The sequence below is a fragment of the Colletotrichum costaricense genome (assembly GCF_030867565.1).
Source record: "Colletotrichum costaricense strain IMI 309622 chromosome Unknown Scaffold_9.1, whole genome shotgun sequence".
NCBI classification, from domain to species: Eukaryota; Fungi; Ascomycota; class Sordariomycetes; order Glomerellales; family Glomerellaceae; genus Colletotrichum; species Colletotrichum costaricense.
This window is the reverse complement of record NW_026848238.1, coordinates 1,769,568-1,782,775: the sequence shown is the minus strand read 5'-3', so window position 1 is coordinate 1,782,775 and position 13,208 is coordinate 1,769,568. Positions and strand designations below refer to the sequence as shown.

The window sequence follows — 13,208 nt, the reverse complement described above, 5'->3', positions numbered from 1 at the left end:
GGGCATTGGGGCAGTGATAAGATATGGCCCACCCCGCCCCCGCGGTCATCGGCAGCTCCGAGTTATTCTCGTGCTTGGAGGGGAGGATCTTTGGGCCCAGAAGCCCTCCTCGAGTCTCCACGACTTTGGGAACTTGACAATCAACATGGGTGTATGGGCAGAAAAGAAAAAAAAGAACAAGTTGGCTTTGTGGAGCCGAGATATGACGGACGGCAATCTGCTGTGGAGCAGTAGCGGAGCCGAAGGGGGTGATGCCGGCCTAACGGAGGCTTGCCAATTCCAACTGGATGCGATGGGCAGTGTTGTCACGGTGTGTAATGCGTTTTTCCCGAGCCGTCAAGTCACGTTGGAAGGCTGGAGCCCAGCCCAGCATCGTGGGGTTGGATGGGAGAGAAAAGAGCTTAGAGGTGGGAGGGAGGGAGCCTCCTCCGAAATGGCCAGGCCAGTCCACGGGGAAGAAAGTCTGGAGTCTGGAGATGCTGCAATCTCAGTTCTTCTTTTTTTGGTGTCGTTCCTCCGCCCTCCTCCCTCCTCATTACCCCAGAGATTTTTTTGAAAACGTGCAAGTTCCGAGTGACCACTTACCCCATGCTTGGGAATTTAATACGGGCTGGAAAGGCTTGGCCTGGGCAAGGTGAGTCGGTGACCTCCTTTTTCTGTCCGTCACATGGCTCTGGGGAATGAGGCTAGGTACGTAATAGTAACAACCATCAAAGCGAATGAGCAAAGTCTCGACTATTCTCGTGTAAAAAAACACACCCCTTCCTTGGTAGGCTTAGGTTAGGTACTATTCATTTGCTCAGGCACGCCGCACAGGAAGAATATACACATAATATGACGGAACGGCCATGGGATCAATATTCAGCCCCAGTAGGAGCCGTATTTGATTGACCGCCCCCTCCCCCTGCATCGAGTTGTGTTATAGCCCTAGACGATTGAGGAACCAAAGGCAACCGGAATACGTATTATGTGACAGTCGCACACCAATGTCTCCCTTTTCCCCTATCTATCGTGCCTATTTAGTTCAAAATTCGGTTCAATATGATACAATCAAGACCTGGTGAAAAAGAGAGCAAAAAGCTGGGAATTCCGAAGCAAGAGTCGGGAGAAGTCGGAATGAGAAGCTGAAGGTCAGCCTTTGTGTTTCCAGAACACCTCTCATTGGTAGAGACCCGTGGGGCGCGGGGTAGTCTGCGCTAGCGTATGTACTCAGGTACCTGTATCCGTCCGGATAGACAGCGAGCGTGGGGCCTGGGGACCGAAGTCCTAGGTATGCTCGGCTATGTGGAGGGGCAATTTATGTAGAGGGGGGTTTCCGAAGCGGGGCCAGGCGGCTCTCGACGTGAGGTAGCAGCAAACTTGAACGTCATCTTTTGGTCAGATTTCGGGGCTCATCCCGCTCAATACCAAGGGTTATTAGGAGGATTTGTGCATAAGGACACATGGATGATTCAGAGCTATGTTTCTAATGTTTCTTCCTTGCACATAGCAACATTATACACATCAATCGTTCCCGTGAAAGCCCGATCGAGAGACTACCTACGGAAGACCAAGCAGGGGAGGGGTGTGCTAGATGGGCCATGGTACTTTACCGGTAGGTGTTCCGTTGCTCGCATTGCATTGCCGCGATGCGTTGGCGGGGTTGGGCTTAACAAGAGACGCACACGCGCACGCGCACACACTGGTCCCAACTTCTTGATATCGGAACTTGGGAAGTGGCTCAGGTTCCTAATTATTATCGTGAATGCTGTTTCAGCTTTCTTTGCATAGAAAAAGAGACAGCTGACGGCAGCTTGGTGCCGGGCAGCAACAGCTGGAAACTTGACAGAACGCAATTTCAAAACTGACGGTGAGTATCAGAAATGGCAGACGAGGAAAAAAGTGAGAACGGAAGTGCCGTGGAGGGTTCAAAGACTTCGGGGCTGGCTCAAAGCGGGGACGAAACATGTAACGGGGAGAGGGACGAAGAGAGCATTAGAAACCATATGTATTCAATACGTATAGACTTTCCGTGTAAGCGCTGAATGCTGCGTAAGGTAGCTCCTTCTCAGATTTGTGGAAAGATTCGGAGCCGCAACTTGCCAAGTTCCATTGAGATTTCCCAGAACTTCAGCCCGCAGGGTAACATGCTGATAGGGGCCGCCGCAGTAGGCAGCTAAAAAGATCAGACCAAAAAAAAAAAGAGAACTGGCCTAAATATTCCCAATGCCATGTTAAACTGACCTGTCTTGAAGTCTTGGCTGCGTGTGCTTTTCTTTCCCCCTGTTGCTGGGCTCACTGGGCTGAGCGGGAGACGGGGTGAAGGCAGGCTGGGCTGGACAGTGGAGGGTACCTACGAAGAGGGGAGCGGGGGTGCATAACTTAGACAGTAGTGCGTAGATGCGGCAAGGCACCGCGGTAATCGAACGCAGGTGTGAGTCTATACTTTGCACATACAGATGGGAGATACCTTGGTATAGCATGTGCAACTGCTCAGTCTCCAGGTCTGAGACGGAGACGTCGGTGTACGTACCGATCTGAACGGACGGGCCACGTACGGCACGGAACGGGTGACTTGATTCGTATGCTTTTTTGATTCAGGAAACCCGTTTCTGCTCTATTGGCACATTAATTCGAGGTCGCGTTCGACCCGAGCAGGTAGAAGCGTTAATTCGAGGCTGACTCGATGCCGAGTCAGAAGCCGAAGTTTTGTGGCTTCCTTGCGCAATTCGCAGACATACTTTCGGCGTGCACGCGGCTTTGTCCGGCTTGATGACCTAAGGTGCGGCAAGGGGAGGTTCTCCCCGGGCCCCCAGCAAGATTTGAATAATTATCCGGGTGAACGGCGGGTGGGATAATTGATCTTCATGGTCCGGCCTTCTTTTTGGCGCCGACGTGTAACGGGATCCCCCTCCACGTTATGATCTCTGTTTTGCGCCCAATCATATCGAGGTAGTATCCTATTTCCTGTTCGATGATGTAGCTAGCTTAAGCACCAATGAAGTTGTTCTTCGGGCTGTCGTTTCCTGGGAAATCAACATTTGAGGGCAATGTAGCGGAGCGACAAGCGTGTCTGTCCCGGAGGCCGCCCGAACTCTTTCGTCTGTTGACTGTTGTATCTCCATGTACCTTTGGCCGAACAGCATTACAGAGGAACCGGCAGCCAATGACGAAGCGTCACCTGTATGGGGTACCTGTAAAAGACGGGCAGAAATGCACAAGACGACCCCTTCGCATCTCTCTATGGTGAATTGGCATACCCAACTTACGTACTGGGAAGGTGGACGGCTTCAAAGATGAGGTAAGTTAGCCAGGATTCGGGAGGACCAGGCCGACGCAACGGAGACAGACGGAGGAAGCCCGCAGATTGTGGGGAGGCGCCAACAGGAGGGGGGATGGAGGGGTGTACTCTTTGCCTTGCTTAAGGCAGAAGAAGGTACTTCCAGGGCTCCAGATTCAAACCTCAGATCAGGGTGGGACTTGTGGATTGCAGGATTGTGCATCATGATAGACGCTGTCGAAGAGAACATGGTAAAATTTGGCCCCTTCACTTTGCCTTGCCGCAACCACTTCCACCCCCCTAGCCCCGCGATAACATGGCCCGAAGGGAAACACGGCGGGCAAGTTCGGGCCCTCGTTATCTTGGGACGATGAGGCAATCCGATATGCCCTCGCACTCTTCAACTTGCTGCTGCATGTCTCTTTTTCTTCATTTTGTCTTTTTCCTACCTTTGCACTGCCCACACGCCCTCATCACACACCCCTAACACCCCTCTCTCCAACTTCCTCCACACATTTTCTCCCGTACCTAGTCGTGCTAGTGTATACTACACGCCTCCATTCCCAACCTAGGAAGGACCATGCAAAGATACGAAGTGACAAAGGGATCGAGACAAGACGTTCTCCCGAGAAGTCTTCCCCAACTCTCCCCGATTCTGTCCCTATTCCTCCTCTATCCCGAACCCGCACAGGGATCTACGCCCCTCCGCCGAACCCGAGATAATATCGTGAAGCTCGCAGCAACGGCAATTCGTCCAGTGACATCGGCGTCTTCGCCCCCGCGACTCCACACGCCGCGCCCGTTCTTATAAGTCCAAGACCCCATTCTGGCCCTTCTATCCTCGGCCCAGCTTCAGATCCAAGCCACCCAAAGCAGCTTTGTCTACACTTGTACTCACCAGTCTCACACTCCCATCTTACTCCGTCCACCCCGGCCAATTTATTCCAGAAGTGTGGATACGATTCCTTTCGTGATCCCTGAAAGCGGACGAGAACCACAAGCCTCCAAGCCTTGACCCAAACCATCTTCACCCGATCTCAAAGACCTACCCGTCCAACGACTCAATTCTTTATAACCATGAAGGATCCCGTCCAGAGAACTGCTTCTCCCTACACTGATCCCAAAGTTAAAGGCCCAAAGTCTCAGATTCTCGCAGAAGGAACCCAAGCAGACTTACGCAAGAGTACGTCCACACTACATCTCATCTCCGTTATATCGTCATATACCCTCTTATACACCCATCCCCTTCCCGAGTTTTTCCACAACAACGCAAACTCAGTCTTGGTCTCATCCTTTCCTTATACCACTTGTCACTTCACCCAAAAAAAAATCACCATCATTCAATTTCACCAATCGACAAGTTGTAGCTAACATGGCGCCTTCAGTGATCGCTAGCAACGTTAACAAGACTCCTCTCCACCCTGGTGGTGTTGCGTAAGTTTCCCTGCTGTTTCTTGGTTCAGCAAGTCCAGTTTTTGGACAAAAAAAACACCAGAAATAGCTGGCTAACCCACAACTTGCAGTCCTCACCAGGAGCACACGGAGCTCGAGGAGGAGCTTCACGAGACCGCGCACATTGACTACGACCGTGTCGCCATTATCCCCAACCCTTCCGTCCCCGCCCTTTACGAAGATGCCCTCGTCTACGAGACCGGTTCCGCCATCACATCAAGTGGTGCCTTGACTGCCTATTCTGGAAAGAAGACTGGTCGTTCGCCTTTGGACAAGCGAATTGTCGAGGAGGACAGCTCCAAGAACGACATCTGGTAAGCTTCTCTTTCCTCTCCAAAGCCAGAGTAGTCAACACGCACAGCTTCAGAACGGCTGGCGCTGACCATTGAATGCGTAACTATTTGCTAACACGATGTTCACCAGGTGGGGCCCCGTTAACAAGCCCATGTCACCCGAGGTAAGAGAAATCGCAACCCAGATCGAGTCATGGTGCTGTGGGCACGCTTCCCCTTGGTCCTTTGTTTGTGTGGCTCGTCATCGGTGGGATATTCGCATTTCCCCCCAAGACACTCAGCCATGGTAACTGCGCTTGCACCCAAACAGAGCCGTCTGTCACGCGACCTTTCGGAGACAGCAAAAAAGTCACTCTGGAAAGTGTCTGGGCCCTTTTCTGCTGCAAGCTTGAGCCCTACTCTGAGTCAGCAGCGAAACGAACTCAGGCACTGCCGAAGACTTCTTTGCTGTCAATGAATGCGTCATGCTTCAGCTCGGCACTGCTACCGGTACACACCTGCGCGCAGCAAGCAAAAAGTCTACTACCGCTGGTCCTTTTTGCACAAATCCGAGGAACCGATGCAGGCGCATCGCATCGGTTCATGCCGGAGGGAACTCATCGAGATGGCCCTTCATCCAATGTTTTCCCCCGATGTTCCCCGCCAGGTTCCTCGGGTGCAGTTTTGCGACTGGGAGTGTCGTCATCAAAGGCTGCAACCCCTCCTCGTCCCCCTTTGGGCCTTGAGTGCAGCGCATGAGAAAAGAAGGCAGTCGGTTGCCGGCCCCGCACTTTCCAATGCAAAGCCGCGCTAAACCTTTTTCTCATGACTCCACTCCTGTCACCCATTCTCTCCTGCCACACCCACCCCGCGTGCCGACGGCCTCCATGTTCCTGCTTCTCCCGGCGCTGGACCCACATCCAACGCCGGGGCCAACCTCTCTTTGAGCATTCGCTGACATGTGAGATTTTTAGGTCTGGAAGATCAACCGCGAGCGTGCCATCGACTACCTCAACACCAGAAACCGTATCTACGTCGTCGACGGTTACGCCGGCTGGGATGAGAAGTACCGTATCCGCGTCCGTGTCATCTGCGCCCGCGCCTACCATGCTCTCTTCATGAGAAACATGCTCATTCGCCCTCCTCGTGAGGAGCTCGAGCACTTCCACCCCGACTACACCATCTACAATGCCGGCTCTTTCCCCGCCAACAGATACACCGAGGGTATGACCTCCGGCACCTCAGTCGCCATCAACTTCGCCGAGAAGGAGATGGTCATTCTCGGTACTGAGTACGCTGGTGAGATGAAGAAGGGTGTCTTCACCGTCCTCTTCTACGAGATGCCTATCAAGCACAACGTCCTCACTCTGCACTCCTCTGCCAACGAGGGCAAGAACGGCGATGTTACCCTCTTCTTCGGTCTGTCCGGCACTGGCAAGACCACTCTCTCTGCCGACCCTCAGCGCGCCTTGATCGGTGACGACGAGCACTGCTGGAGTGACCGCGGTGTCTTCAACATTGAGGGCGGCTGCTACGCCAAGACCATCGGCTTGTCAGCCGAGAAGGAGCCCGATATTTTCGGCGCCATCCGCTTCGGCTCCGTCCTTGAGAACGTTGTCTTCGACCCCGAGACCCGTGCCGTCGACTACGATGACTGCACCCTGACAGAAAACACCCGCTGCGCCTACCCCATCGAGTACATCAGCAACGCCAAGATTCCTTGCATGTCAGAATCTCACCCCACCAACATCATCCTCCTCACTTGCGACGCCCGCGGTGTCCTGCCTCCCATCTCCAAGCTCGACCGCGCCCAGACCATGTTCCACTTCATCTCTGGTTACACCTCCAAGATGGCCGGAACTGAGGACGGTGTCACCGAGCCCCAGGCCACTTTCTCCTCCTGCTTCGCCCAGCCCTTCCTGGCCCTGCACCCCATGCGCTACGCCAAGATGCTTGCCGACAAGATCGAGCACCACAACGCCAATGCCTGGCTCCTCAACACCGGTTGGGTCGGTGCCGGTGCCGCTCAGGGAGGCAAGCGCTGCCCCCTCAAGTACACCCGTGCCATCCTCGACGCCATCCACTCTGGCGAGCTCGCCAAGGTCGAGTACGAGACCTACGAAGTCTTCAACCTCCAGGTCCCCAAGACCTGCCCAAGTGTCCCCGACGAGCTTCTCAACCCCAAGGCCGCCTGGACTGCCGGCAACGACAGCTTCAACACCGAGGTCAAGAAGCTCGGCACCCTCTTCAACGAGAACTTCAAGAAGTACGCCAGCGAAGCGACCGAGGAGGTCGTCAAGGCCGGTCCCGTCGTTTAAAGCGCAAGCATGCTCTGAGTTGATTAGCGATCATATTTATGGATTTATGAAGGACTCTTTTCTTTAATCATCTTTTGGGTACAACTTTGGGAAATCAGGATGTGTCGTCGACATAGTTCCGACACGAACATAATTGTCGCGTGGATTGGATACCGCGGCAAGTTTTGGGGATTTGGTGTCAAAACGGAGTGATATCTGTTCTGTGCTTCATTTCATAGAATGAGAATGAGAATAAACATGGAGCAAAATTACCGTTCCAAATTTTGAATGTGAATGTTCCGACCCACCAATGTTTATTATCAACCTCGTTAAATTATATTGGCTGCAGTGCACCGACTTGAGCAAAATTCGATACCTCTCTCAGAACTTGTCACTAGCCAACTAGTTCTCAACTCGCCCCAGGGGGGAAATTTGTAACAAAGGTATTAGCTTCATCAAGGATGTAAGTTACAATCAGTCATCTCTCAGTGTCAGTGTGCCTGCGTTGTCAAGTAATGATGCCATGCAAGCACATGAAATCTTTGTAGTTGATCAAACCCAACAGCAAATCGGTCTTGTCTTCGTAACTTTGTAGTTTTGTATGTTCTCTCAGTCTAGGTTCTTCCTCTTTTTCTCATAGCCCCCCGCATCTACCAATCCCTAGATGAAATTTTCTCCGCCACGATCCATCTCACAGACCCGACAGGTGGCATATATATCTCCTTACCACTCTTAAACTCCCACCCTTCAGTCCGGCCGCCACACGACTTCATCAACGCCTCTACTTCGTCCGGCGTCCGCGTCCTCAGCGCAGAAATGTACCCGTCAAACACCAACACAAACGGAATAATCGGAATGAGATAGGTGAAAATGAGGACGGAGAAGCTGCGTAGCCTCCATGCGTAGAGCGGCGCGAAGATGAAGCAGCCGATACCGAGGATCGCGGGCATGATGAAGGACAAGAGGTCGCGGCCCTGCAGCTCCATAATAGCGAAGCCGTCCGACGTCTCGAGTGTATTCTTCAAAATCGCCTTCGCCAGCGGGTCGTCAAAGTGGTGGAACGCCAGATTAAACAGCCGAAACACCTTTTTGCCCTTGGAGGTATACCCGTCGACCAGCTCGCGCGGCGCGTGCGCGGCGTCGACGCTCTTTGGCTCGTAGCCGATATGCTCGCTGCGCGCGGCGGCGCGGGCCCAGGACTCGGTGTTTGGGTGCAGGTCCGTCAGCACGAAGTCGACGTTGGGCTGCTTCTGGGCGGTGAGGTGGCGGTTGACGAAGCGCTCGATGGCCGGGGTGGGACCGCCGGAGCCGGCGCAGAAGTCGATGAAGGTGTAGGAGGGGAGGCGAGGACCGAGGACGTGCTGGAGGATCTGGGCGGCGACGCGGGCCGGGGAGGAGGTTTGGAGGACGGGGACGCGGTAGACCCAGGCTGCGTGGAGGCCTTCTTGGACGTAGGCTCGGAGGAAAGAGGGGAACCTGGGGTTGGGAGAGGATGTGTTAGCTTTCTGCGATGACAGAGAGAATTGTGAAAGGCGAAAGTAGGAATTGGGAGGCGCAACTCACCAAGTCTGGTCGTCAATCTCAAAGAGGTGGAATCGCGGGACGAGAGGCGCCATCGTGATGACGTCGAGATGCAAGTAGCTGTCGTAGCAGGATTTCGTTTAACACTGGTGGCCGGTTGAGCAGTTAATGTAATTGATTGTACTGGAAGAAGAGTTTAGGTGACCAAATCACATGCAAAGCGTCCGATGTGTAGCTCCTTGCAAATCGGCTGGAGGTTCAATCTGGCGGCCACGAGGGCTTTATTACACGGTGCTTCTTGTTGAGACAGATGGAAGTTCGTAGCAGAATTGGGGTCCCCCTGTGCCCTGCCGTTAGCCGGCACGGGGTGGCGGGTGCGGGAGCTATCGCATTCGCTAGTGCTGAGCTCGAGACAGGGAAAGCTCCAGCCCGGGCATGGGTCCGACCCCCCCCAAGCTCCGCTGGAAACGTGCCCACTAGGTACCTCATCAGTTCACCACGACGGAAGCAACACCTGAGACCGACCTGGGTTCCAAAGAACAAGGTGATCACAGGCTAGATTGACTTGGCACATCGTTGAAGTCTGGTTGTAAGTACCCTTGATGGTATCATGGCACGTAAGGTGAAGAGTTCTTGGAAAAGAACGTCAACATGATGGCGGGGAGCTACCTTATCCTTAAAGGTAACAAGGGCCAAGGGCTTGAAGTTTCGACAGGGGTGAGATGTTTAGTGTACGCAGTAATGTGGACTTACTCGGGAGCGGTGCAATGGAACTCTGAGTTTCCCCGTCGGGGATGCAAGCTACCAATTGCTCCCCTCCCACTGGTCAGCGCCTAGGTATTGAGACGTTGGGGCCATTGGACAATCGTGTTGGCCTTCGTCTTCGTCATCATATACTTCGTGGTATCATTCTTCCTCACCCCTCCTCAACGCCTTCCTTCCACCATTCCTTTTCTGGCCGAGTTTAGTCAAGATCGAGAAGCTAGAAGTTACAGTCTTTCACTTACGGTAAATTGGGTCTCAAAGTGCGGATGGTGTCTTCGGCACGTGTTGTAGTGGAAAGTCGTCCCACATCTCCATTACGAGAGATCAAGGACATCGCCTCGTGATGGCCCTGGTCAATGCCTCAGCAGCCGTCGTAGTAGTTGCGATCTCACTCCTAGTATACGCCATCTTTGGTCAGCCAAGGCTGAGGAGGAATGGCGTCCCATTACGGTCAGTTCACCAACTTTCAAGCCTGTTGAGCTACCTATTGAATACACCGTTTGGTTGGATATTGACTTTGGCCTAGGCGACCTCCTAATACACTGCCGCTCGCCGGAAATGGCATCATCTTCCTCAGAGATCGCCAGAAGCTATTCGACTGGTTCACCAAGTGTGAACAACTTTACGGCTATGAAACGCTGCAAATCTCTGTTCCCAGTCTACCTCCAGGGGTCATCATCAGCGATCCCAAGAACCTAGAATACGTCTTCAAGAACGAGGGCATATTTGCCAAGGGGGAATTCTTCAAGGGGAGATCGAGGGACTTGTTTGGTGAGTCTTAGTGCCTCTCGGTATTGATGATCACTCCGCTTACGGGCCACAGGTAATGGCATAATCAATGTTGATGGCGACCTGTGGAAGGTCCAGAGAAAGGCCGGCCTCAATTTCCTCAATACCTCGAACCTGAGAGTTCTCACAGACGTGGCGTTGCCACAGTATCTATCTCAGAGTGTCGCCTACCTTGGAAGCCAGTCAGGTAATGATGTGGTGGACTTGCAGGCAGTCTTTCACGAAATCACGACCCAAGTCATGGGCAAGATGGCTTACAACGTATGTTGGCATGCTTCTCACAGTCCATTCTGTCCTTCTCATTGCTCCGTCTAACACATGACATAGATGGAAATGCACGCAGAAGACACGTTTGGCCTGTCCTTCGACTACGCATCAGGTGCGACTGCAAAGCGGTTCCAGAATCCAATGTGGTTCCTCACAGAGATCCTCACAGGAGCACGTCTGAGGAAATCCATCTCTGTCGTAAAATCCTTTGGACAGAGCATAGTCTCCAGTGCGATGACGGACAGAAAAGCGTCTCCCAAAACCGCGCCAGACGTCTCACAAGATCTGGGGAGCGACAGGCTCGACAACATATCCGGCAGTTTAGTCCAGTCATTGCTAGACACCATTGGAGACGAGCAGCTAGTTGCCGATGCCGCGCTGAATTACCTCTCGGCAGGCAAAGATACCACGGCGCAGGCTCTGACGTGGACCTTCTACCTGCTCATGCAGCACCCGGAGGTTGTAGCCAAGATCCGCGAGGAGGTCGACGACATTAAACAGCAAAGTGAGGAGGACTCACTTGAGAAAGCCATTGCGGAACGGGGTAACCCGAATACGATGCCGTACGTCTTCTCAGTCTTTTACGAAGCGCTGCGCATCTTCCCACCGATCCCTTTCGAAATCAAACAGGCTGTTCAGGCGACAACGCTACCGGACGGCACCTTTCTACCCCAGAACTCCGTCATTGTCTGGTGCACCTGGGCGATGAACCGCTCGCGCACCACATGGGGCTCTGATGCGGACCAGTTCCGGCCCGAGCGATGGCTGGTCGACGGTAAAGTCATCAACAAGAGCACCTCCGAATTCCCAGTCTTCAACGGCGGGCCAAGAACATGTTTGGGGAAGAAGATGGCTGAGATCATTGCCGTGCAAGTAATTGCTACCGTAGCTGGTCTCTTTGATTGCGTGAGAGTCGATGACTCGACGAGAGTCAGCAAGAGTAGTCTTACCTTGCCGATGAAGGACGGCCTGCCCTGTTTTGTACAACGTAGACCTGATGTCGAATTTTAAGCCATCAATCTTCCGTTTTTGAGGGTTCTCGTTCCCTTTGGTGGTCACTTTTGAAACTATTGAAGGCAAGTAAGTCAGAGGATGGGATAGGGGACACGACGTTGCTTCCGGAGGATCATCGATAACGGGTAGGGACCACTGTCGCATGTCTGCACCCCCGGTTGAAAGAACAGAATGCAAAACATCATTCTTTGGTCCATCAGGGTCTAAATGATCAAAAAGTATACTTCAACAGCAAAAAAGTTGCAAAAATTATAGCACAACCTGGTTTCGATCCAGGGACCTCTGGGTTATGAGCCCAGCGCTCTACCCCTGAGCTATTGTGCTTTGATGTGGGGCTGATTGCTGACGGTCTTTACCTAGACTAACAATCATCGATGCCCGCTCGCTCTGCACAGTACTTAGGTCCAGAATCCTGCACCTTTGTAATCGCGTGTCATTTGTGGAAATTCTCAGACATTGAGTAGAAGCAAACTGTGACGTTTAAGTGTTATAATAGTTTGAGGTATCTTTTCTGCCTTTAGATTGTTGCTTATTGACCAGTACAAGTTGGGGAAGTACACCAGTACACGTAAGGTATCACCAAGTCAGACCGTTTGTACGCAGACAAAGTCTTAACAGATTAATTACAGAGACACAAAAAGCCTATTATGAGATAAAGCTTTGGACACCCTTTCGGGTCTTCTTTTGACTACCTGAACCACCAATTCACGGAGGCATTCAACCTCCCATCATGATGTCTACTCTTGACACTATGCCACCAACCTTTGGGGATGAAGAGAGCATTTCCAGGGCCCAATTGAGCCTCTGTAATATCCGCGTGGCTCTCCGATCCCCAGACAGCTGTGTTCATTGCTACCCTCTCGCGGCCCTCCATCATTTCCGTCGATCTGATGCGACTACTCCCCGACTGCTGAAGCTGAGCCTGTATCTGACGATACAACCGATCGCCAGATGACGGCGGTAGCAGGCGGACTGTTTTGCTGCCAACAAGTTGACAGAACAAATTAGGGTTCGGATCGCGATGTAGCGGGGTATATGTCGGCTCCAGCCCAAGCCACAAGCTCGAATTGTATACGTCGCCTTTACCGGCTTCCAAGACAATGCGTGGGACAGGCAGGTCTTCCTGGAGTTCTAGAGGTAGGTCCGGGAGTTGAGCCTGGGCGATGTAAAGCTGCTTGATCTTCTTCTCGTGCAGGCTGTTGAATTCCGCAGCCTTGAGAAGGAGTTGCAGGGGAGCAACGAATGACGAGAACTTTGGCTCCGAGGCATCTGGGTGGGATGCTGCATGGACGATGCCTGCTAGCACTGCACCCATGGGATCCGGATCAGACGCGAGCCATGCAAGAAACTGTTGTGTTGTGTTCACTAAAACTCCAGAATCGTCGGCGATCTGAGGACTTATGAACTCGTATGGGAACATGTGGTGGGCGAATTGGTTCATATAGGGAGTGAATTTGGCGGTGGGTTTCTGGTTAGCGTCTTGAGTTTGGGCGAACCATTTTGAAGATGCTGAGAAGGAACTCTGCTGAGCAGGGTTGGAGGACTGGCCAAATAGGAGAGGTTTTTCTTGTG

General features: G+C 52.8%; 4 protein-coding genes across 4 annotated transcripts; 2 read left to right on the top strand and 2 right to left on the bottom strand.

Moving 5' to 3' along the window:
* Positions 1-4,336: 4,336 nt before the first annotated feature.
* On the top strand, positions 4,337-7,301 carry CCOS01_09397 (phosphoenolpyruvate carboxykinase; the record flags this gene model as incomplete). Its single annotated transcript, XM_060457556.1, has 5 exons — positions 4,337-4,442; positions 4,645-4,693; positions 4,783-5,025; positions 5,135-5,168; positions 5,958-7,301. The coding sequence occupies 5 exons, from the start codon at positions 4,337-4,339 to the stop codon at positions 7,299-7,301; spliced, it is 1,776 nt and encodes a 591-aa protein (XP_060312256.1).
* A 629-nt stretch (positions 7,302-7,930) lies between these two features.
* CCOS01_09396 (uncharacterized protein) lies at positions 7,931-8,896 on the bottom strand (the record flags this gene model as incomplete). Its single annotated transcript, XM_060457555.1, has 2 exons — positions 7,931-8,756; positions 8,844-8,896. The coding sequence occupies 2 exons, from the start codon at positions 8,894-8,896 to the stop codon at positions 7,931-7,933; spliced, it is 879 nt and encodes a 292-aa protein (XP_060312255.1).
* Positions 8,897-9,909: 1,013 nt separating this feature from the next.
* Positions 9,910-11,633, top strand: CCOS01_09395 (cytochrome P450; the record flags this gene model as incomplete). Its single annotated transcript, XM_060457554.1, has 4 exons — positions 9,910-10,016; positions 10,093-10,337; positions 10,390-10,616; positions 10,683-11,633. The coding sequence occupies 4 exons, from the start codon at positions 9,910-9,912 to the stop codon at positions 11,631-11,633; spliced, it is 1,530 nt and encodes a 509-aa protein (XP_060312254.1).
* A 691-nt stretch (positions 11,634-12,324) lies between these two features.
* CCOS01_09394 (JmjC domain-containing protein) lies at positions 12,325-13,077 on the bottom strand (the record flags this gene model as incomplete). Its single annotated transcript, XM_060457553.1, has 1 exon — positions 12,325-13,077. The coding sequence occupies one exon, from the start codon at positions 13,075-13,077 to the stop codon at positions 12,325-12,327; it is 753 nt and encodes a 250-aa protein (XP_060312253.1).
* Positions 13,078-13,208: the final 131 nt, after the last annotated feature.